Source organism: Bombus vancouverensis, chromosome 6, assembly GCF_051014615.1.
Source record: "Bombus vancouverensis nearcticus chromosome 6, iyBomVanc1_principal, whole genome shotgun sequence".
Classification (NCBI taxonomy): domain Eukaryota; kingdom Metazoa; phylum Arthropoda; class Insecta; order Hymenoptera; family Apidae; genus Bombus; species Bombus vancouverensis.
The window spans coordinates 5402396-5429110 of record NC_134916.1 but is presented as its reverse complement, the minus strand read 5'-3'; the positions used below and the strand labels follow the sequence as shown (position 1 = coordinate 5429110).

The 26715-nt window shown below is 39.4% G+C and overlaps 1 protein-coding gene across 1 annotated transcript in view; it reads right to left on the bottom strand.

Annotated features, from left to right (window-relative positions):
* The window catches only part of LOC117160228 (uncharacterized), a 306993-nt gene that overhangs the window by 36379 nt on the left and 243899 nt on the right, over nt 1-26715 (bottom strand). Inside the window, exon 5 of the mRNA XM_076619153.1 lies at nt 9926-10023. Within this exon, the coding sequence (XP_076475268.1) occupies nt 9926-10023 (98 nt within the window). The remainder of the gene's footprint in view (nt 1-9925; nt 10024-26715) is intronic.

Sequence of the window (26715 nt, the reverse complement as noted above, 5' to 3'; positions counted from 1 at the left end):
GAGCCAACCCGAGGGTATGGGGTATAAGGGATGTGTTTTACCGAGGGATACTTATACCATCCCTACGCGGCACATATTTTCATATAACAAAACCATCTGCGTGCCGCGCATAACAAATTTCAACTGATTTATAGTGAAGCTGGGGTAAGCGGGCGCAAATTTTCGCAGTTACGTCGGCGTCGGTACCGGCGTCGACGCTGTTCTCAGGAACTCGGACCAGTCGTGTTCCCTCCTTCCGTCGATTTATATTACTTATATTTCTTTTCTTTTTCTCGAGTGTGTGACGATGATAAGTGGTTTCGTGTTCGTAGATATGATGATTGAAGTGGTGTACGATTCGTGTCGTTAAATAATAAGAGTTTACCAGTTGTGAAGTATAATTTTGTGACTGAACCGTGATTTGTGATTTTGTAATTTTGTACCGTTGAGATGGAAATTTAATTTTATTTGCGAGTGACACTACTTTTTAAAAATATTTATAAAAATAACGAGTAGAAAATACGCAGAAACAACATATTAATTCTCCTAGCAATATTACTCAAACACAGCAACAAACATTGCCAGCAATACTAAGATCGTTCGTTGATATATTAATTCTATTTAAATTAAAATAATTTAAATAAAATAATACTAAGATAATGTTGGATGAAATACAGAATAAGGGAAGAGTTAGGTTTTAGGTCAATGTCCCAGATTTGCAATGTCTGCATAGAATAATAGGTTAAAATACTGAGAAGTGTATAAAAACAAAAATTTATTTATATCGGGAAAATATCGAATGTGATTTTATATTACAAGTGTACGCTTTGTATGTATCTCAATACTTCTAGGGTTGCAAAGAACGGAAATCGGAAAGGACGTTCCTGAAAGTTTCACACTGATATCTGTGAGGAACGCGACCCTAAAGGGTTGCACAGAGGGGGTTGCAAAGTCGGGTATGTACAAAGAGGGACGAAGAGAGGAGGGGATAGTAAGAAGGGACCGTGCTCGGACCAGCCGACGACGAACCGAGCCATTGGATCGATAATGTCATAGTGACAAGTAGCAGCACGTGTATCCTTCTTATGGTTATAGTAATATTCTATATATTCGAATCTCAAGTGAAGCACTACAGAATTTTATTTTCGACGAAAATTCTCACTTCTGATACTTTCATTGGAAAAGTATAGTTTATAAAATTAATGTGAACCCTCTCTCGCTTAGAATCAAATACAATTATACTCAGACCTTTATTCAAATTAACTAAAAATCTTCATTTATCTTATATTTTCCAAATTAATCTTGCACAAGACAGGAATTAAATTTTTTGAGTTCAACTACTCTTCTTATTTTCTTGAGTAATCAAAATGAAGTAGAAACATGCTTACCACGCGTGAACTAATGTAACTGAACAACTGTTAGCATTCGATTTTTCTCACATTCACCTCTTAACCTCCATAATATCGCTGCTATAGCCTAAGATACTATTAGAACGACGCAAGACAAGAACCCTTAACGACCTTGTCACGATAGAAGGCAAATTAGTTTTTGAAACAGCAAGCCGGCCGACGCGTTATTCCCACGGTCAACTAATAACTTCTGATTGACAATTTCATTATGTCAATTGAGATAAGACGGAGCAGCATCTGCAGGGGAAATACGGTGAAAACTAACGTCAGTCTGGGGTGAGTTCTTACCGGAGAGAACGCGGAGCGCAGTAAATCCTGAAACGAACCCCGAATAAACTGTCCATGCTACGGCTATAATAATATGCCTTCGTCGACGTCGCCACTAGATTGTTACGGGTTGTTGGAATTGCCTCACCGAAAACCAGTCCGCCTCGCGGTGTTCTTGGATTACGATGCAATTTCTCCAGACTCATGGGATTGCACTGATGACGGCCCTTAAAACTCGACAGCCCCTTCTGCTACGCTTTCTCACCCGGAATTACGTGTAGATGCGTGTGTCGATGAATTCGATGATCTTCAGATTGTTTCCGTTATCACGTTGACCAGAAATTTTCCATAACGTTTGTGAATCAACGAACCGATGGTTTAATGAAGTTAAGCATAACTTGACAAAATTGTCATTCTATTCCCTTGTTGTGGACAGGTTACATAGTTCCATAATTGTATGTTGATTTTAACAAGAAAATAATTTAAGTATTTTTCATAGTTTCAAATGAAGCCTGTTTTCATATGTCGCTACGAATTTCCTTTACTTTATTTTACTTACCATTTCGAGTACGCTGTCATTCTACTTTTACTTCACTACTATTAAAAGATAGTTGTTGTAGAAAACTTAACCTTATAAAAATTTTACCATTTTCTTTACTCACGAATTGTTGATTTTCATGAAATTTCATGATTTTTATTCGCTTTCAGAGAAATATCATTATCGTAAAATTGTGTGACAACATAGATCCGGATCATATTTACACGATGAACGCGTCAATTCCAGTTAACGAGTGAAATTGTTTAATATTTCAATCGCTCTCCTTTTTCTATACGCCCCAATAAGCATCAAGAGAAGAAACAAAACGATTGATCCACGATCGTTGTCGATAAAACAATATAGACGGTCCTTGGGATTTTTCTGACTGGCGAGTCGCGTACAAATCCCGTTTACGACGTCGCTTTTTCCAGCCATAAATACACAGGACGCGGAGAGTTCGGCAACTCTCTCATTTCGTGCACCGCGAAGTGTTATACGTGCGTGCACACGGCCATAAAGTGAAAAAAAGGTCGGCAGGCAGTTTGTTACCGAGAGCAGTTGTAACGGAAGGGCACGTATCGAGTAACATGATTACAAATATATCATAACCTTGGCCCTTTTCCTCGGCAACATCCTCGATAGGACCCTGTGAACGGGAACATGTCGTTCGACACGCGATACACGTGCGTCGCCTGCCGATGCGACTTTATCGCAACAAATCACTGCCGGTCCAGAAGAAATAAAGACGAAAAGGAGAGAATGGGTGCTGGACTGAGTGAAGAGGCCACGTAGCACATCCCTCCGCTAAATCAAATCGACGAAACACGTTCTGTTCTGATATGTATAGCTGCGCTCATGCTCTGTAACACAATGTTGAAGACACGAGCTTGTTCTTAGAAGATTGTATCGAGGGAAATTCGTGGGACTCACATGAAGAAGAAGTCTCTACAAAGGGAATTCATGAGATATAGATAAAGCTTTGCATTTAAAATGTGAGAATTGTTCAATTCAAGGTTTCTTTCAGATTATGTATTTTGCAAAAGTAGTATTAATTGTTCGTGTAATTAGTACGTCAATATTAGTCCGGGATATTTATGACATAATATGATTCGTTCAGGTTATATTTGCGCTTAAGAGAATGAGAAGAAAAAGTTAACTAAATACAGACTGTTATATTCCTTGTCTTAAGACAGATTATCCACAATTGATACTTCGGACTTCTAAGATTGCTGTCAGTCACATCTGATTATATTTTCCCTATCCTATATCCAAAAAAAGACCCAATATTCCTTATACTTTACTACCAATGATCATGACATCACAATTCAAGATAGAAAATTTAGCGCTAAATTAATCTTCGTATTCCAGATATCCCTATATCCGATAATCCAATTCAATTATACAAATCATTGGTCCAAGAGAAACATCGAACGAAACATCTGTTCCCTTCTAATCAACACAAAATAATTTATGTTAGGGCCAACTAAATGATAGAAAACCTTACTGAAGAAGTCCCATCAGTCCAAAGGATAAATACTGACCGGCTAATATAAGGATATTATGGATAGAGGAAGACTCATCGGTAGCACGGATCAGCGTGGCGAAAACAGGGACCGCCCCGCTGTGAGACAACCAGATATCCCAGAATGTTTTATACCTCATTAGGCAACAATGTGTTGTTACCAGGGTGAATTATATCGGGCATGAGACGCCCGTCAAGACAAATGGCTCGAACCAGAGGTAATTGTGGGCTTTTATTAGCTCTGGTTTCTCCTGTTGGCTGCAAATCGCGCAACGCCGACTCGGAGACGTTCAGCCAAGCAACGCCGGCGCGAGGCAACAGCAACACACCAGCAACCCTTCCAGCCAGTCTCCTTCTCGTCTATTTTCCTCCTCTCCGCATGACTGTTGCTCGTTCGCCGCGTTCCTTTCCGTTCGCCATTGTGTAATTACTCGCATGACAGTAACGCAGGAATGCGAATGTCATCTCTTTAATGCTTGCAGACTCATTATGTTGTATAGTTAATGCTCGAATTGTTTGATTCTAAATCATTCTTCCGTTTCATTCTCTAATCGATCTCCAGATGATTGTTTTATAGAAAATATTGCAGGTTTTCTTTTCTTGTGATTAGTATCGTTAGAGTTGATGATTATAAAGTTACTAGCTATGGAGTTGTAATCTTTTCTTGGAAGTTCGATTAATATAGATATTCTTAATTTTTGTTTGCTTAACTGAAATGAACATCTAATAAATTTTTTAACCATGAAAGATTCTAGTTGGGATATTGTATTATATATCGTGTTATGAGATTTCTACGCTGGTTAAAGTATGCCTGAACGGATCGGCAAGATTAATGTGAACAACGAGTATGTTTCTTGAGATGTTTCACATACTTCCAGGGTGAAGTATCGCGGTGAAAATTATTGCGGCTGGAGTGTCGTCTGTAACTAGGCCGAAATATCCTTTTTTATTACACTTTATTTAAAAATTTGTTCTCGCTATTTCTTCAATGCTGTACATGCAATTTAATTTCTCTACTTAGTTTCTCGTCTGTCTTGTTGATGTTCCACTTCACGCAATATTTAAAACTTTGAAAAAGGATAATAAATTTATAATAACGAGCATTCAACCTACATGAATTTCCACGTAAATGTATTTAAAACGAAGCTAACTTCTCGTGTAGCAAAACTAATGGTCACTTTTTCCTCTCTAAAAATTCGCGTATTACCGCATCCGAATAGAATTTTTCTGACCAAAAATTCTCGCGCGTAACAGCGCAGAATGGGGGAAAACGTACTTTTCCTTCACCCTGTAATAACGAGAAAATTTCCAGCTATTTTTAATTCTTTATACATACCTAGAATTCGTGCACTATTACACACATGTTCCAAATTAAATCCAAAAAATAAATTCGGTATTAACCCAAATTATTACAACGTTGCACTACCGTATTCTTTTCTCATCCTCTCTAAAAAAAAAGTCTAAAAATACAAAGGAGAATTTAAAAGAAATAAAATCTATCATTTCTCATCCTTACGCTATCTCCGGTGTTCTCCAAATCGCAGAATTTTTTTCAAAAGGGGAAAAAAGCGATGACATTCCGAAAGGTCGCGTTTTCACGAGAAGGAAGTTGCCATCCATGCATTATTACGCCTGTAGGAGGTACCACCCGCCCGAGGCATATGCGGGCCAAGCTTGTCCCCGTCCCTCTTTCGCTCGTAGTTTCGCCGTGGTTCATGTATTTATGCATTTCCAGCCAGTCGCCGCTTCTTGACTAGACTCCACGCATATACACGTACGTTCGTGGACCAGCGCCATTGTGCGCCAGACGATTTACATGTATTGCTCCTCGATGATGTACCGTGAAAGATGGCCAAGCGAGGGGCAAGAGCGGACCAAAGCACACAAGACGCTGAATTGCTTTTAAATTAGCGATACGAACTTTCGGGAATCTCGATACCATACATTTTGTCATGGAAATGTTTTTTCTTTCTTTGGTTTCTAATGGAAAAACGAAGAGGTTCCATGATGTCTGTTTTAATACATTTTAATTGATATGCTGTATTGTCTGGAAAGATATTTGGATGGCACTTTGTATTTTCTTACCAATTAGGAGAAAAAAGTTATCAAAAGATGTTTTTACTTGTTTCAAAATATGAAAGAAAACTTGGACAGAGATGATTAAGAGTCATTAACAAGCATGAGAAGGAAGAATTATGTACATTTTCATACTTTTGAAAATAAATAAACACCAGCGGCATTAGTATTATCAAACATTGTAATTATTATATATTATACGAACCAGTGAACTGCGTTAAAAGATTGTTCGACACATCACCGTATTCAAATTGTAACTAGTACAGTTGCATTGATTAAACGCGCGTACCACAAAGAAGTTTATTAAACTCAGTTCGATTCTTGGAAACTATGTGAGGAATTATATTCACATCAGGAAAATTAAATCGCGCGTAGTGTGTCCACGGATATAGCTTTATAATTAATCGCGGCGTTAGCCACGCTGCAAACAATTACGGTGTGCGAGCGTTCTACGTTGCCGCAGTAATTTAATCGAACTCCGTCACAAAATATCGCGTTAATTGTTATCAGGATTTTCGGATAATTACACAAACTCCGGTTGAAATAATTTAGTATCCTGTGAAATCTCTCTTTCGCATGGCAGCACTAGGATCCCTTGGTTGCTGTTCATTATTCAATCGCCATATTTACTCATTGAATTCAATTCCGATTCACTTATGGTATGATTTACTCTTCGAAGGCGTACCTGAGGATGGTGATGGGAATTTATTGGAGACGAAGGTCGTCCTGAATACGGGCAAGGAAAACGTAGACAGCGTTGGAGAGTGAGAGAAGATATGAGAGAAGAGAGCTCAACGAAAGGGACAACGAGCGTCGAAGGGAGAGAAAAATAAAGGGCGCGTCCTTTTCTCATATTCCGTATCCCATACGGTAGCTCGTGAAAGTTGCAAGAACATCTTTTCGAAATTCAGATTTACAACGATGTCTACTATTTGTTTCTTCCTTCTTGATGCTATTTTCATTATTTCTATTATTAAGCAGACAGGTTTTGCGGTTATGTACTTCTTTTTATGACTTCTGCAAGCTTTTTTAATGCTGTTCAACGATGGACCCTGATGCTAATTCACTTTTTTATGAAATGTAATCGATTTCGAAACAAATCTATTCGATTTCCTTCTATTAAAGAATAAGAGTATTAAAAGTATTATACAGTAAATATAACAGTTAAACAGTACTTCCGGTTTTTTATAAAGCAAATTTTTATATCAACTTTCATATACTATTTCTATTTTTAGAAGTTAGTGTTCAAAGAAATAGATATCGTCAATGTTCTCGTAAGGTATGTTTTCGGTGAACAGAATCTATAAGTCATTTGTTCGAATCTGATATTAAAAAAAGAAAAATTCAAACCTTTCGAGGGGTCTTTGTGAGAATAGATGTGTATCTAGATGCGTGTTTGTGCGTTGAACGTATTGTACGCTATTTTATTGGAGGATGCTGAATTTTTATCCATCCCCTGTGCAAATAGAGGTCATGTAAAGCCATCCGGCATGGTCGTTCTTTAAAATGCATGCCGCCCTTAAATCAGGACAACAATAATTGTGTCCACTATCCGGACATGCCCGATTGAATGTGGAATATTTGTTGTTTCCTTACCCTCTGCTTTTATTCCCATTCGTATTTGTCAAATCTAACTCTTGGGTTGCGAGCAAAAGATATACTTAAATAATGTAATGGATTATTTCAACATACTAAAATTTGTACAGTGAAAAAGTTTTCTTTAGTCCTTAACATTCTTTTGATGCCTCCTATCCCGTAACTGATATATACAAGGTGGTTGGTAACTGGTGGTACAAGCGGAAAGGGGGTGATTCTACGCGAAAAAAGAAGTCGAAAATATAGAATAAAAATTTTTCGCTTGAGGCTTTGTTTTCGAGAAAATCGACTTTGAATTTTCGCTCGGTACGCGTGCGGTACGTTATAACGGATCTCACTGTAGATTGTTGTCTCGATGGAAAAATTTAAAAAAATAAAAAAATAAAAAAAAAATTTTATTCTATATTTTCGACTTCTTTTTTCGCGTAGAATCACCCCCTTTCCGCTTGTACCACCAGTTACCAACCACCCTGTATACTTATATGTATTATACTTAAGTTTGAGTTACACGTAGTTGACAACAATTTAGTTTCAATTGCTTCGTTTTAATTTATCTTCTATATGTTATTTGATAAATAATATTTTACTTTTAGTTACTTTAGTTATTTTTTCTACATGAAATACACAATATACATTTAAATGAACTAGCCTAAAATTGATTAACTTAATCCAAATTGTAGATTATCTATGATAACGATCAATCGATCAATGATGATTCGACCAATTGTGGGACCAACTAAATGTTATTTAATCATGGCCAATTGCAAGGAAAGAAATAACAAATATTAAAATGAACGATAATGTTGTCGCGATGTATGTCAATTTACGCGTGGAGCAAATTCTTACCGATCAACAGAGGGATTTTGGAACGTCACAGACTGAAACGGCGGAAGGTGAAAAGGGAGCTAAAGGGAGGATACACCCCCCGCGAACTCGAACATGAATTAAAGTTTTAATTTCTCTAAATCACTGTTCGCCCTCGAGCGCTTTCCACCAGACGGTCCGTTACTTATGGCCTTTGCCCTTTTTACCGCCTTCTTTTTTTCCCGTTCGCCTCGATCTTACCACCGTCCAACCCTCGCCAATCGGCAGAAATCGATATGCACTTATCCGATGACTCTCGAGACCCGAGGCCTTTTTCGTTTCTTTCCTTTTTTCCTACTCAATCGTACCTCTGCAGCCATAACGGCCAGAAATCGTGGAGATTTAAATTTCCATTGAACAACGATGTCGTTAACATCCCTTCAGAGCCACTCGAAACTAACCCAATCTCAAATCTCGCTCCAAAATAGATCAAACATTTTTTTATTCATTAAAATTATTTGAAATCTCAATTTTGAGCCACTCTATATAGTGAATAATTTCAATTTAATAAAATAATTACTTGTCTCTTAACGATGCAAAAATATCTCCACGCTGTAATATTTTACACGCTTGAATTCGACAATCTGCTATGGTCCATAGGAAAACGTATCAAAATCGATTTAGAAGCGAGTTGCTCTCTCGCGGCATGCTCGATCTGCCCTTTTCCCCGGCAGTGACACGCGACAGGGTGAAACGGGGGTTGTTCATTTAAAATCATGAGCGAACATCGAGCGTGGGGCGCAGTCACAGCACGGCGGAGGCGTTAGTATTAACGTTAGGTGCCGGCAGACCAGGGCCACCTACAAGAACTTCGTACACCGGTTTCACCCCCTTACCACCGGTGACATATTGTTTCCATTCTGCTCTCGGGCTAAAGCGCAATAAAAAACCAGCATAAATATCGCCGCCCTCGGCGTGCCGCGGCACCGATACCAGACCGAGCTGAGCTGTGGTCCGTGTAAGAACGAACAGGCCCCGAATACCGGTGGTCTACAATTACGTGGAAACGTTCTTTCGTGGGAGAGAGAAACGACCGGGGACTAATTTGTCTGAGTGGCTTTTTCGACGGTTAAAGGGCGCCGCGGATTGCGACCAACGATCTTTCCATCTCTTGTGAATTTATAATGTTCTATGGCATTATTGTGCGTTTGAATGTTCGTGTGGAGAAACGGTGGCAAGATACATCGGACATTTAATTAAGGGGTGATTTGTGAACAATTTTCTGTATTACATACATACAGGTTTCAAAAATATATTTGCAAACATATAAAAATATGTATGTTCCTGAAGAGTTTTAAATAGCTTTTTTGTATATAAAAGATTGATTCTTGTGGTGCGTGTACGACAGTTACAATTAGAATACATTACTTCAAAATTTAAATACTGAAAATATTATTTCACTAATATTTTTTAATTTTGTAAGCTATGATTTATTCGACGACCTTTAAAGGTTGGTATAAAATATATTTGATTCTAAAGATATCTTTAAATAATCATAGAAATTATTATATCAATTATCACGAAAGTTTGGGAACAAATTATGTGCAGGATTGAAGTTCTAAGTTCTCTTGAGTCAGGAATAATTCTCCAGATGAATTATATGCCCTTTGGGGCATAAAGTGTCGCGTACTCCTTATCTATACTCAAATAAGTTTGAAATAAAATCATACTTACAGCGTGACAGGTTCTTCAGGGCTCGAGGGTGAAATTGAGAGCGACATAGTGGTAGTTAAACATCGTGATGTACCTGGCGATCTGACTCGATCATCCACCTGAAACCAGAATATGAATGATAAGTTAAAAACCAACTTATAAACAAACGATAGTAACTTAAAATCTCGTCACATACTTAAATAGAGGTTGGTTGAAATTAGAAAAACTGTGTACGTCGTCTTTCTGTGGTTCGTTTACATTTAAGAGCGCCTATGTGACTAAAGTCACCTAGTTCTTACAGTGATGTGAGAAAAACAATAGACAACGTTAGAGCAGAAGATCGGTTTCGTGTTTCAAAGGGGGGGGGGCAGGGGACCGAGAGGTCAGAGTATGCGAGTCGAAAAGTATGTGTGTTGCGAGAGTCAGAGTTGATCGAGACATCGAAAAGTAGAGTTGAAAGAGTTGATCGAGACATCGGAGAGTAGAGTTGAGAGAATTGATCGAGTTGTAGAGTTGTTAGAGTTGCTAGTGAGAGAGAGAGAGAGAGAGAGCGTGTTAGGTTCGTTGTGACGAGAGTTGTCAAATAACTGTAAAGTTATTTGGGATAGATACGAGTATCGCATTTAGTTTCAGTTAAACAAACATCGTTTTCTGTCCAATTAACACCTGTATATTCAATTCAATATTAATAAATTGTAAGTAATCGGGAAAAAATTTATATCCTAATTCTCCGATATTACACTATTGATACAAAACATGAGTTTGGGTAGCGACACATAGTATCTGCTCCACGCGATTGTTGACTTTGAAACGGATCCATAACAAGGAATTATGTACACGATGGAATTCAAGAATACGGAAGAAATACTTCTCCGTGCACCTACCGAATTCTTTGCACGATCCTTGCTGTCGTCGATGGGGAATTGAGCAACAGGTAGATCAGATATGTCCTCGAGGTATCATGCTCGACAGAGCATACGCGTGATTTACTGTATAAGTAACTCATCGAAGGCACCCTTTTTTCTCTCTCTCTTATCTTGGATTTGCTACTCGAAACGAAACGCGAAGGAAATAATTCTTTTACTTAGATTCTCAACCAGGAAAGCGGAAACCGAGAATTTATATTCGAGGGTAGAGCTCGATATATATTCTGATAAATTATCAATTCCCTAAGAACTTTATTTCATCATTATATAATTGTACATGAGTTATGTGCACTTTGTATGTTGTTATCAAATTTATATCAATTTGAAACATTTATTCTTTTGACTAAAACATTATCACATAATTATTTCAAATATATTTTACATACGTAGTTTAAAAATATATATTCCCAATTTTTATTTCCTACTTTCCAATATTCGACTCTTTACAAACATTACTTAGTATGAAAACAATCATTGTGCAGAGTCATCAAGCCAATAAAGGGTTTGATAAATCTAAGTGTATTCCTCAGAGAGAGCAATCTGATTTTTCATCCTCCCTATGAATTCCAGTGATCCTTTTAATCGAGCGGTCAGAAGCGAGGCATAATCGCGATTGGCGCGAGCTGACAAATTCAGTCGAAATTGAGCAACTTCCGACCCAACCCCACGCTTTCCAAAGAAATATTACGGCCATATTTTTCTCCGGTGAACGATGACTGAAGCTCTCCCGCGATTTCCAAGGGATTAATAATGGCAGTAGACCGTTCTACGACAATCGTAGAGAGAAACAAACGCAGCCCCGGGCAAGTGGACCAGGCTCGCGCCGACATCAATCTGAACGAGCGAGCCGCGCCCCTAACGAGCCACCGAGTCATATAAATTTTATTGCCATTTCATAAATCCCGGCAAACACCGTGAGTAACCGTCCCGGTGCTGTCTGCGAGATTATCAGGAACGTATAAAGTTGCGGATCGTCGCGCGGTTACTGTCTTTCGCGACGCTTCCTGTGAAAACTCACGTTAAAATGTTCGAATAATACGTTCAACGTTTAATGTTGATCGAAGATTATCCTTGTGATATAGAGAAAACGGATTTTTCATTATTCCTTATCAAAAATATATCGTATTAGTTTGGAAATTTCCGTTTTGAATTAGAAAATATATAAAACTTATCGAATATTCTCATAATAGACAATAATGCAAGGCTTATTCATCAGGATTTGATTATTGTAGTCCGATGATATTGACAGTGTTTTTATGTAAAATTTATAGAAAGAAGTTGAGTTTGATTATTTTTTTAATATAATGGAAAATTGAAGTAGAATAAATCGAAGAACGTGGAAATTTAATAAGAACGTAAGGAAAATAAGTAAGTATATAGTCAGACAAGGAAAGATTGAACAAACTTATCTGAATCTTAAAAATTCATTTCATCAAGAAAGAAGCTACGTGTTAAAACATCGTTTCATATTTGCAAAGAATGATCTTGGTTTTTATTATGCCACAAATTACTTGGCATTCTGAGGATATGTCTGAACCATACGATGCCACGTATTTCAATTTTAAAACGTAGCGAATGTAGTAAATGGAAAGCGATGCGTAGGTAGGATTGGGAGAATGGAAACGACAAGGTTATATTTATAATAAATAAGAGAGGAGTACATACGCAGGAGAAGAAGAGGGAGCACAGTTAATTCAGTTTTATACGACAACACTTCCGATCCACGGTAAGCCGGCGACAGTCTCTCCAGAGCTTCCCTCACGTTCTCTTCATCTTAACGCAAAGACGAACCAAAACCTGATTTACATTTCTTTCTCTCCTTGCTATAAAAATTCCGCGACGATAACTTCCTTTGTTCCACCCTCTATGGTCGAGGCTGGGATGAGCAACCCCTGCGGCTGGAAAGCCACGGGGGGTCCCTATAACACCGACTAGTTTTCGTTAGAACATTACATTTTTTCCCCTTAATTAAAGGCGCTGAGAACTCCGGTCTTGTTAAAAAACTGTTCGTTACTTTGCGCGATTCAATATATTAAAATACTCAATCGCGTTAAGTTTAATTATACCAAGAATAATGGAATACAAGGGAATTTCTACTTTCTTTCTTTTCATGTTCAATTGTCTAAAGTTTAATTAGATTAAAAATAATGATTAAGAGAAATTCTTTCTCTCCTTCCGCGCTTTATATTTTTAACCCATTATACGCTCAATTAGAAAGAATAGCTTCACCACTTCCATATAGCAAGTTCCATTCTGAGAATTTTGAACTCCATTTGACATATTCCACCGCGAGCAATTGCGTTACTGTGGAATCTACATAACGACGTTCGAAACTGTCGATCATCCATTCGGTTGGTGAAATTCCTTATTGAACGAGGAGTCAAACACGGAGGTAGAGAGAAAAAGGGAGACAGATAGGATCGAAATGTAATTAAGAGAGCAAATAATCCGAGCCGAACAAACTCCATGAAATGGATCAAAGAACTGGAAAGTGGGAGTGAGATGATGCAACGGGATAGGGAAAGGGAGAAAAAGGAAGGACATGTACCGATAGAGGCGCGTCGTACTGAAAGGTAGTAGGACGAGCTACGAGCAGGCTGCTTCTCCCTGTCGTCGTGCTGTCTAGCCAGAAGGAGTAGGGCAACGAGGGGCCTCGGCAAAGACCCTCGATAAATATTTCCGTCAAGTGACCGGGGTTGGAATTCAAAGAGAGCCGAAAGGTGGAATCGAGAGCGAAACGAGTCCATCCTCTCTTCAGCAGCCGGTTCAAGGGACGGTCGACGAGAGGAGAAACGATGGTAGGATGGGTGGGCGGAGGTGGCCTGGCAAGCCGGTATATTTGCGTTACGTTACGTAGTTGCGCGTTTAATCAGCCGTATAGCCGGAAAGGGCGCGTGTGACAGAGGGAAGAAGGAAAAGAGGAACCGGCTTGACTTCCGGATACCAAAGAACGACGGGGCTTAAACAGCCTCGTACCTTTTGTGCGGCCAAAGAGACTGGATTTTGTTTACTACTGGACTCTGCTCCATCGTCGTCTACCGATTTCGACGTGGATCATTGTATTCTTCCGTTTCGTTATGCTCTGTATTTTATTTCGATTTCCTTCCTTGAATGAAAAGTGTGTGTGGGAGTGGAAATTTTACTTGAAGTAGTGTTCTTCTTCTTTCTGAAAATCATCTTCCATCTTCTGATGTACAATGTCTTTTTAAGATTTTAGATTTCTGTACGATGTACTCGTTAGTATGAGAAAGTATGAGAGAAAAGGAGGCGAAGGAAAACGGAGGAGATGGCGCCTACGAGATGTCGATGGCGTGACAGATTGCCTCCAGTATTTTCCACCACATATATCATCGGTATCCGCCAGCCCCTAGTTCTAGTTCAATGCTCACCGCCGCCGTCTCCTTTAATTGGCATCACCTACACCAATCTACCTGTGCCGTCGTTCAGAAAATTCCCGACCATAGTTAGTTACGACAGATTATATTTGGAGGCATATCGGTGGTAAATGATCGACTGGAAGTCTTACATAATACTTTTTATATCTCTACATATGTATCTTCATATAATATTATACATTTTCTCCTACTGGTGTTTCTTCTCAATAATTAATTATTATTGAATGATTTTACGATATAGAATTTCTAAATTAATTTTCATTTATTTATAATAATATCCTATATCGTAATTACCTTAGTGGCAATGAGTTCGAATCAAGCTAAGCAAGCAATAATATATTGATAACAAACCAAAGGGTCAGTGACAAATTGCAAACCGCACTTTCATCGTCAGGGATACGATTAGGGAAAAATTCGTGCTGTTTTAATGGGGAGCGAAAATTAAATACCGCGGTGTCCACCCCTTAGGTCCGGCCACCTAATAATTCATAAGAGGAATGTAAAAAAGGCGAGCCCTTGTCGTCCTTCTCGCCTCCAACCACGCGGCAAAGAAGAGCGAGAACGAGAAAATCGAGAAGGGGGGTAGAAAAATACGAGCTCGTGTTTATCTTGAGATTTGTAGCCGCTCTGTTCCCGATATTTATTGGCCTTCTAGGGACCGTAGATGCCACGGCCTGACGGACCGTTAAATTTTATTATGTTTTTTTCACCGATGCCGAAATAACGCGTCACTGAATATGGCTGGCAACGTCGTCGTAAAGATAAATCCTGATCGTCCGTGGATCGTCGTTTCCGCTGTGAAGAAGGGGCCTCGTAATATCGCTATTTACTTCAACATCTTTCAGCCTCTATCCTTTACAGCACGCGCTAATTGTGTTTCAAGCGAACTGGTACTCAAATTGTACGTAAACTTGAAGTTTAATGAAGGTTTAGAAATATAAAATTGTTGTTTCAGGAAACTCGATCATCATTTGGCATACATAAACTAATATATAACAAAATGTAACACTATTAAAATCTTATTATCGTTCGGTGTTTCACGAAAATTTCGTTTCATTGTCTATCGCTGACAACCGTATTTAAAATATGAACTTTGAGCTTTCTATATTTTCTAATACACAACATGAATGCCCAATTTTTTAAACTTCGACGATATATATAAGCTCGGTGTTTTCATGAACATTTCACAAACCAGAACACGTGGTACAGCCAAAACGAAGATTTACAAATCTTATCCCGCGTCTTACCCCGACGAATTCATAAAGAAGGATCACGACACCAGCAACCTAACTGCCTACCGAGGTCATATTTAGGATTAAGGAGACGGCGGTTGCAGCCTCTTCAGGACGATAGTTGCGAGCGCAGTGGAAGAACCCCGCTAAACCGAGCAGCCCATTATCTTAACAAATCTAATCTCGCGGTGGGTGTTTATAAATGTCTTGTTTTCCAGCGAAACGGCACCGCGGGTTGAGGCTGAAAGGGACAGAGCGTTTCTAACCGCATTTCGGCTCAGATCCCTCATTAACGTAAGTGGGTGGTGAGAAACGAAGCACATAGTACTCCCGTGTATATTACGCTCCTTGAGGGCAATGAAGAAAGTTCTACTTTGATAAGATTTTTCAAAAATGTATTAGTGTAGTGTAAAAACATATTAGTGAACATTTCAAATTTTTCATTCTTATATTTTTGATACACGCGAGTATTTAAATGTTAATGATAGTAATTATTGAATTACGTGGCAAATTAGAATTTTAAGATATTTCAAACACATGAATAAAATTTTTATCATTCTTTCTGTATTATAAAGATGAAAAATTTTAGGAACTAGTGGTCTCATTACTCTAACATTAAATTGTAAACTTTAGAATATAGGCAAATATAAAATAGAATAGTAATATAAAATTTACACTTTCTTCGATTCTTGTATTGCTTTTTCTAACAATAATTCAAACAGAATCATCTCAAAGAATCAAGCTGCCTTTATTTATAATCTACCAGAATATCTTTATAATGCACCACTATATCCATGACTTTATTCGACCTCTGATTAGTAATCAATCCAGGAATTCGGCTAAACTCAGGTCATAAACATCCTGAAATAGCAAAAATCGCATACACGTGAGAATATAGATAAACGCAACGACAAGAAACGATAAATACAAGTGCGGCATCCTGGCGAGAATAAGTCTCTGTTATAATAAGATGGAGACTACAGCTTGTCCCAAAACTAGAGATCCTAATCCCTTAAGAACAATAATAACAATCCTTTCTCTGTTACTCCCGGAATGAATGTTAACTGGAAGACAAGGACAAGTAGAACGAAACAGTTCCAACCTAATTCAAGGTCTCGCAGAAGGTTGCGCAGTAATCTCCTATTCGACTTCCCTTGAAATCCTTCTAGACCACTCGCTAAACCTTCGTTTACACTTTCTTTCAACCCTTCTTACACACCTTACAACGCCTTTCATATTTTAAACGCCGCCAGGGATTAACTAACGCCGAACGATCGCTGAGTTGAATAAGAAACAAATGGTAACTTCGAGATAAAGCTGACTTTCGACGAGCCTTGCGAGAAAGGAAGCATAATATGTGTCTATTAATGAAAAAGGACTTGTAATTCTTCGAGGGATTTTTGAAAACTTTGGCTGCTTCGAACTCGGATGCAACAAAGTTTTTTTCATGGTACAAAGAGAAACTTGCAATTCTAATATTCTTTGTTACATGTATACTGGACATTTCACTTATGTGATGATTTTCAAATGAAAATTGTTTCTATTCCTAAGAGAGGATAACAAAGATGTTTTGGCTCAAATTTCTAGAAATCTAAATTTTGGAAATCAAATTTTTGCTCATGAAAAGTTGAAGTTTATTCTATAATATTGAATAAAGCATTATTTCTGTAAACGTGTAACTATTGAAATATTCTATTGAATATCGAAATAAGTAATCCAGAGTATCTCTTTGATCTTTACTTCTTATATTATTCGCTATATTAATTTCAAAGACAATTCATTTGAAATTCCTTGTTCTGAGTATCCTTAAGAGTTTTCGCTAGCTTTTGCCAACTTCTTATCAATATTAACATCGAAAAAGGACTTAATCAGGTCCTCGGTTGGTAGGAAACCGCAGTTGCGACGAGAACTCTTTCGCTTTAAATTTTCATTCGACTCTCGTACAAGGAGGTTACGTCGGGGACCTGTTTCATCCTTCAAGCCAGACTCTCTTCTTCGTCCTCGTCCTGGGCGTAATTTGCACACAAAGTACCGAGGAGATGTACCGTGTGGGCTACCACGGTGTGCACGTTTGTGTACGCGGAGACACGTGCACAACCTTTGCGTATGGTATAGACTCAGAAGCATTATGCTAATGTTCCTCTCTTCTACCTAATACGTTCGTTTTAATAGTTATCGCGTGTCCACGAAAGATATTATATTTTCGTGGAAACCTGATGATACTAGTCAGAATTTTCTACATCTATACAGGTTTTAATAAGAAATTTAAAAATATTTAGTAGAATTTTGATATTTATAGTAAGATTTAGACAACTTGAAAGGAATTGAAACGACCTCTAATTTGAAATAATGTTTTTGGTTCAAAAAAATATTTTCCGTTTGATGCTAATAAAAGACATATACGACTAACGAGCTTTAGCAATTTCAACGAACGAACAAGATAAGATTCTTTTCAGCAGATAATAAAAAACCTGTCACGTAGCGGTGGCTTCGTTCAAGACAGACCACTGAATCCGGAGGGTGGCAACGAAGAAGCAACGAATAAGGAAAAGAATACTAATTCATTATTCAATCTGGGTCGAGTGATTAGCATGCGCCAGTACCCGGCATCTTCGTCCTCGGTTCCTTCTAAATAATGTAAGACGTATACCATCGTAAGAACGTGCTGGTACAGGCACGTTGTCGTCGAAGGATCTTCGTCTCCCTTCCTATAATTTTGCACGGCCTCAAATTCGCATTTAAATAATTATGCGCAACGCACTTGCACTGGATATAATACTATAATAGAACATTTCCACGATCAGACGCGTTGATTAAACTGATAATTTAAAACTACGCAAAAGAAGAATTGATCAGCAAGCTGGTATTATATAATCATTCAGTTAATATCACTGTAAAAAAGTTCGGTGGTTTTAAGACTACTTCCATCATTAATCTGTCATAATAATAAAAAAAAACACGACTATAAGGTTATAGTTATAATGGATGCGTGTTCTGAATGCTTCAAAGGATAGTCATCCACTGTGTCAACCATAGTCTAACGACATAACATTAACGAAAAATTGCATTTCTATAAACTCATCACTGAGTTTCCTCATCTTGATTACAACAATAAAAACGAAGCTTGAAGGATCGTCGCGAAGTCTGGTCGCATTAACTCAGCCCTCGTCAACGAGAAAAATCTCGAATCCCACAGAGACGTCTCTTCCACCAGAGATAAAGCATTTTTAATACAATTAAACGCGAATCTCCACGGTATCCGTTCTTCTTTCTTCTCCAAGGTATCTACACCCTAACGTCACCCTGAACCACTGTGGTCTTGGTTCAAGATCTGGATGTAAGAAGGGTTGTACTCAGCTTGCCTTTGGGGCATGTTAATGCACTCCGAGATCTTAGCACTTACACTCCAACACGTTCGCTACTCCTCGTCCTCGTCGTCGTTCGCCTGCCTGCTTTTCCATCCCCAGCCATTTTCTTTCTCTTAAACTACCCCCGACCAAGTCTACACTGCCTCCAGAGGGCTTTCACGGACGACGCCTTAAATCCGGATCTCTGCCCTCACTCCCACTCACCCTGCTTCTTATTCAACCATCTTCCTAGCCACCTCCGAATCCGACAGCATTGCTGTCGCGATTTTCTTCGCTGAAACGCCCAGGAAGCGGCTCCCAAAATGTACAACCTCTGTGGTGAGACACGATCCACGGGGTGGCCACGATATTCTGTGGGTGCCAACCGTTTGTGATCGCAATTGGGAGTCTATAAGTTCGATCGCCCCTTCACACGTTAGTTAGTCTAATTCCTAAGTGGGGTCATGCAAACTTGAAAACAGGGAAATTTAACATTTGGAAAAGTAAATAAGTTAAGAAATTAAAGCTTCTTTCTTACTTTCTTCCATATTAATTATTTTAAAGAATAAAGTCTGAGAGACGTACATAGGTTTATAGTAGACTTGTACAGTATAGCTAGTATAATGGAGCGGATATAGTAGTTGCTAGTATAGTAGACTTATATATTAATATACATCACTATGGGTATAATAGATTTGTCGTCTAGCTTTAATCTCATTCAAAATCTTTTTAATGTAGGAATGATAATTCCAAACTTTTCCTAATCAAATTGCTCGTTTATCGTTTCGATTATTTCTCACAAGTTGATGGCACACACGCGTTGTTAACCGAGTCACGCAAAATCATATTGTTTCTCTTAAAACTTACGCTTCTTTGGAAGCTGTAGACGAGACAAATAGAAAAAGGTCGGGACGAGGAGAGGGACAGGAAGCGCTCTCATTTGCAGAAAGAAATCTTAATTAACGAAGCCATTGTTTCAGCCGTGGAAACTCGATGAGAGACGACAGCCACGAGGATCGAGCGTGGCTTACCGTGGTGGATGGGGATCGTTCCAACGGTGGCTAGGGTGAAAAGGAAAAAAGGGCCGATTTTTTTCAAGGACGACGGGCACACCGGCCACACCGACCATCGACAGTGGCGTTCACGAGGGCACACAAAGCTCTTGACGGATGGGTAGCCACCAGCGGTGCCGCAACCCTCATGGTTAGGAGTGACCACCTGTTGAGGGTCCTGTACGCACCTGTCTACGCACACACGGCTCATCCCACACGTTCCCTTCGCAGACCTGTGAGCGTGGATGATATTTCCATCCGTGATGACCGAAGAAACGGCCCGGAATAACGAGTGCCCGCGCGCGTTGTGTGTCCACGATGCGTGAAGCTGCGTGGAAAGAGAAACGAGGACGGTGTAACCGCCTGCGACTACTGCCAACACCACCTATGATAACTGTCTGGCCGATTAACGGAATCTCCTGGTTAACTGTATGATGAAGAGGGTGATTGAAGTGGATGTTCGGTTTTGTCGACATTGGAGGGTGGAGAAGCTTTGACTCTCGTGAACTCGATAATGAGGAAATTAGATCAATTTACATCTAGTGATCAATGAGTATTGGGGTTAAGAGTATTCTTGATGAGCTTAAAAGTTTTCGTTGTATAAAATGAGTTGTAATGGGAAATTATGTCGAGCAATATTTTAGTTTTACAGATCCGCATTAATTACCTAAAGCTCTTCACAATCTTTGTATTTATGGTATTTCTTGATTTATTCTTAGTTCCTTATATTCACTTCTAATCACATATACAGTGAGTACGTGGCTTAGAGGAAATCACTCAAATCAATCATTGATACAATTATAAAAATATGCGTACGTATTGGCCGAAACCTCACATGCGTAAATAACATCAGATTGCATCACGTGGCTAGCAAATATTTTTTCCTCTTCTTCTTCTTTGTCTGACATTCGGTCAAGTTTTCATACTTGACTTATAATATGCAAAAATTCCTAATTTAAATAGAAGCCTTCTCTCTTAAATTCACTATTGTAGCCAAATTATTCATAGCGTTATCGAAATGATAAAAGAGTATCCAGATAGAAGCGGTCATTCAATGCTTTCGAACCTGGATGGAGAAGTACGATGTCGTTTTTACTAGTCGGGCGCTCTTCGATTCAGAGACCGGCGTTGACTTTTTTTTTATTCCCTGTCCCCTTTCCCATCCCTTGGTCGATCCTCGTTCCAGAGGACCACAGAACCGTACGACCACGGGAACGCTTTATTTCCACCCCCGTCGCGATCGTTCCATTTGTTTCGCAGCCGGCATCGCATGGCTCGCGGCGACGAGCTTTCTCTCTTACCTCCTCTGTTCACCCTGCGTCCCACCCCTTCGCTCTGTTCGCTGGTTGACGCACGTTCTCTGCGCGCCCCATGGCAGATTCGACCGCTGAACGAATCGACCCGTCGTTATCTCGACATATCCACAGGTACGCTTAATACGTCCAGGCGACGTATTTATTCACCGAGCCGCTCTTCCACTTTGATGAATGACGCGACGTCGCGCGCCGCTTCCAACGCTCCGAGCATATTTGTGACCAGCTTCACGGTGAAACCAACCCGAAAATCAGTGTACCGTGATCCCCTCGTATCTTTTTTGGTTTTGTAGAGAGGGTGAAGCGAACTCTCGTTTTGGTTTGCAACGAAATCAGTTTCGACTTTGAGTACCTATAATAATAATTAGACTGCGGATGCCCGTACAAGTTTAGATTGTTATATTATTAAAGAAATAGGCGCTGAATTTCCCATAATTGTATAAACATTGGAATATGGTACAGTAATATTAAAATAGTTTGCGAATTTTTATGCCCTAATCGTGTTCTCGTGCAAAAAAGAAATACTTTCAATATCTTTCAAATAAAATTGATTTATCGCGTTTCCTAAGAAAATTAAAAACTTTAAACAAAGTTTGATTTACCGTGAGGATAAAGTAACGTTAACGGAGGCGTGAAGTTAGAAGCGTGGAAATACTTGACGAGACCGATGCTTATTAGTAATCCAAGATCGTCTCAGCCATTACGCATTAGGATTCCGAGATAACCCCCGAGATGCCATTTCCAACCCTCTATTCATGTTTCACCTTCTCCTTGACAATCCTTCGTCATCAGTCTCAACCGTCTTGTCGTCACGTAAGATTCAACATTACGTTCGTTCAGAACGTGGCGCGTCTTCAAATCGCATTGGCTCGTGTCATCCAACTAAATCTGTTCTTCACTTTATCGTCTCATTTTCCTCGTCTATTATGAATAGCAAAGCATATGCAGTTTCTAATTACAAAGTAATGAACTCTTCATTGGAATAAAATATCAAGGATCTAATAGATATCAAAATTTTTCTGAATGTACAAGATTTAACATCTTCATCCAATAAAAAAGAAAATCAAGGAACAAAATTTCACATGAAACTTGCGACGTTCAATTCATTTAAACGATCACCGTCTAACTACGATCGAATCTAAGGCCCGGTGCAGACATGCGGTTTGTGGTAACGTGGCCGCCTCCGGAAATTGCCGTTGCGTTTTAGGATAGCAGAGATTTATATTAAACGGTTCACACGGGACGTAATTCTTAGACGGCAAATTGACGCAAAGCCTTCATGTGAACTGTAAGAAAAGGTGCACGGGCAAATATAGTGGCAGTTTGCCGCGGAGTAGTGGTAACGCTGCCGCAAACCGCTCGTCCGTACCGGCCCTTAGGGTGATTGCAATTCGTCAAAATGGTCAAAGCAATATAAAAGCAGAAAAAGTTGAGAGTGGGCTGTCAGCGACGGATGCGGTCGACTGCATCGAAAGGCAATTGACGATGAAAGTGGCAGGAGTAGCCTCCGCGCCGGTCGACTGGCCGAGCTTTTTCAACTTCGTCCTTCTAACGGTGGAAGAGATCGCCGTTTAAGTGGCGGCTCGTTAATGATAGTCCAACCCTTCAAGGACTCAACTGACTGGCCTCTCGAAGTCAGCCTGCATCTGATGGTAACTTCAATCCGTTAATTGGTGTACAACTTTTTTGCCGTACTTCTTTCCCTGTTCCTTTCTCGGTACCTCCTTTGCGGTTGCGTCGCTCGTTACCCCCCCTTTCGCGTTCCCCTTCCTCTATGTTTTCCTTCTGTTCTTTTTCCCTTTTTGGTACAAGAGGAAGGAAAAATTTTATTAAATTAGCAGACGACAGGCGACGTCGTTCGGTGGCTTCGCAGAAAAAATATCCCTCTGCTCCTCTATCTCTTCAGCCCTCTCTATATTTTTTACCGAACCCCTCTACCCCTCATCCAGGTGATCCAACAGTACCACCGCTCTCCAACTTTATCCTGTCTGTCCTCGCCCGTTCTCGACATTCGTGCTCGAAAGAACTTCGAAAACTCGTTTAATCGCGCGGTGTGTAATTTTTTAAGCCTTCTCGACCACCGTTCCGCTGGTCAACGCTGGAAAATGCGACCGTCACGTTACCGAGCTTCTCTTTGAACCGACCAATACAGAAGAAAAAGTGGATAATTTACGGGGCCTTTTAATGGAAAAAAGGAACAAATTTGGTGGAAAGGGAAAAGGGAAATTCGCGTACTTTGGATACATTTGATAAAAAATTAATGGCCATAGCTCTGATCTTAAACGTTAATCGAAACTACACAGTTGTAACGACATGTTACACATCAAACGCATCGCATGCGACAAAAGTGCATGTCATAAGCTTGAAAAAATTGATAAGCATCTCTTTGCCGTAATATAGTTCCAACGTAAATTTTTAGGGGTCGTATGAAATATTTATTTTTTAAATGTCTGTTACAAATAAAATACTTTCCGAAAAGGGAATCTAAAAGGGAAAATTTTTGCTAATCAGGTACTACCCTTGAAATAATAAAAAATTTTTAATAATTTCGATAGTATCATTCTCAGATGTTTGATTATATTCATTAAAAAAAAACGCGTAGATTGAGGTTAATAGAATTCATTGTGATAATGAAAATTCAAGCTTTTCGGTCGTTTCACGTGTCGCGGTTCATTATTGTTATCGATTTTCAGTCGTCAAAATGATTACTTAGCAATTCTAACTAAAACAATCGATGCAAAGAAGGACAGAAACCATGCGGATTCGAATCGATTAAAGAAGGAAGCGGATATCACCAGCGGTATTCAAATCGATTACACGGTGGCCAATGTAAAAATTATGCAAATTCCGCTTACAAGTGAATGGGACCCTCGTGACGAGCGAGGTTACAATTAAGCAGCAGCCAATTCAATATCGTGGTCCATTCGACGGAATATTCAACGGGCTGGTATTAAATGTCGCCTGGCCTGTTTATACAAAGACGAGTCGGTGTACTCGCTGATCTTCATTTCTATTGTTGCACTCTCAGTGACAAGTATAGATAATCCATTCTGTTATAATTTACATAAATGTTATTAAGTTTACCATATTTATGTAGTTACTTATCCATAGTACTCTAATCTTAAGTTTTGAAATTACAATTTTGATATTTATAAAGAATTATTTTCCTGAGGAATTTATTACATCGAATACATAATTCTCAAACGTTTACATCGATTATGTAAAATTGCATTTTCGGTAAATACTACTTTGTTAGATTATAGAGTGAGATACATGACTTAGACTTTGCCTTAATGCTTGAAGCATTGATGGAATTACCGGTGGTTGATGAGTTTAGCGGTAGGGATAGGCGAAATGAGTGATCTGTTCTCTGTCTTCACCCTCACTTTTCCGTCTTACCAATCTTCTCCTTCAATATCATCCTCCCGGCTGCTCTATTCTATAGCAAACTATATTCCACTTCTACTCAGGAATAATCCTCTATCGTGTGAACTATGTCTTTATATACGACTATAATAATAAAACCATTCTTTATATCTTATAAAATTATAAATTTATGGAGACATCTATATGTCGATATTTAAGATTCAATCGAAATAATTACAAATCTATCTTAAATTCAACATGATTTATCAGGACTAAAGTATCGCTTATGAATCTTGTAATTACACATAATTAAAGACATAAAATCCTAATTAAAAAAACGGAAGGAACGAACTAAACCATCTCGAACGAATCTTCGAACGTTAGGTCGCATTATGGGACGCTTGTTCCTCGCACCCGCTTTCATCTACATATGTTCTCGTCAGCTGCGCTTTGTTTCCGGAATAAGAGCTCATTACGAATGCAAAACCGTCCATTCATATTCAAAATTTTATATCTCGTTCGTGTTCCCGCGACGGGGCTAATTTATTCGGATTCGATCCGTGCTGCGACAAATCCAACGACTCCCGCCCAGCTTCTCTTTACTTTCTTTTTCTCTACTTCACTTCCTTTACCTTCTTTTTCTCTATTTAGCCTTCGGTTTCACGACTATTAATAATACCGCCAACTTTTTATTGCTCATTCTGTTCTGACTTGCAGATCAACCTTTACGACCGAAAGAATCGATGCCAGCTGACGTGCTTTTAGGATTCGAAGAGCTTTCGTTTCTACATCGACTCCGTGAAGCTTGCAACAATTATGTGGTGTGGATCGATCTATGACTTTAGTTGCTTTTCTATTGTTTCTCTCTTTTTCTGTGTATCTTTCTTAAAGACAAAGTTCAAAGTCGCCCTGTCCAAATCATATTTGATCCGCTTCAAATGTCATCGACCAACATCGTACAAAAAAAAAAAAAATCAGACAGTGTCCACATCTGGCTCAGTCGGTACGAGCGAAACCGAAATTTTCTAACTCATAATGCATGCATGATATATGCATACAATTCTAACTCGTTGGCTCGACGCGGCGAAGCAGATCCCGGGCAACGCATCGTGCTCTGCATCTCGTTTCTCCGCATCTCATCCTTCGTCCGTTCGCGGCTCGCTCCGCCTCTCGTCGAAGAGATAATCATATTAACCGGGCTATAACTTGTCTATGCATAAGCATAATACCGTGGCGCGGCGTGGTCCTGGGATCCTGGCCAGGATACGGGGTATATTTTACGCGCTCTGCTCGGCCGCGCGCACACCCCCAGGACCAGCCAGAACCCGAACTCTCCAGTCGTTGCTGGCTGGTTGAAGCTTGGGCTCAACCGGCAGAAGGGCGAAACCGGGGAGAAGTTGCAATGTACAACGTTAATCAGCCTAATTGAATTAAGCACGCGCGACTGTTGTAATTATGACTATTTATAATGATTCCGCCGCGTGTATCTACCCTGCGAATACGTCCCTCTCCCTCTTTCAACGGCGCGCGAGTCGCTACCGACGAATATTAGTTTACATGCGCGTACACGAATCGCGTTTAACGCTACCGTGAGCTTCGTTCACTCTCGAGTCCTTTGGGGAGCGTGTGGTGCCGCGGTTTCGTGGATGAACCAGCCCCTTGGACGATTCAGATCAGAGCGATGAGGTGGAGAAGGATTAGTTTCGTCAGAATTGAGAAGTTTTGTGTGGTTAAAAGGAAGTTCCATAGGTAATTTAGAGTAGTAAATTACTGGCAAGATAGATTGTAAAGTATGTTAAAGAACTCGATAGCATGGCTAATTGAAAATAGTTTGGATAAACAAATAAAAATTAGTTGCGTTAACACTGAACGAAGAATAAAAAGGTTGTACTTTTATAACTCATTCTCCTCTACGCAAGATCATTTTGTTAGTATTAAGACTAATCTATAATTAAATACAATTCATCACTTAGGTCAAAGGTCCGTAAATAATTATCACCCACGTTTAACGACCAACGAACGGAAAAAGATCACGAGATAAAAGAATTCGCAGTCTTTAAGGCAAACAGCGTAACCTACTTATCTAATTCGCTTCCTCTTTAGCCATAAAGACGTGCTGGGTAAACGTAGCGTGATAATGAAAGCGGGTGTTTAGTCAGGATTTCCGGCGGAATCGTTCT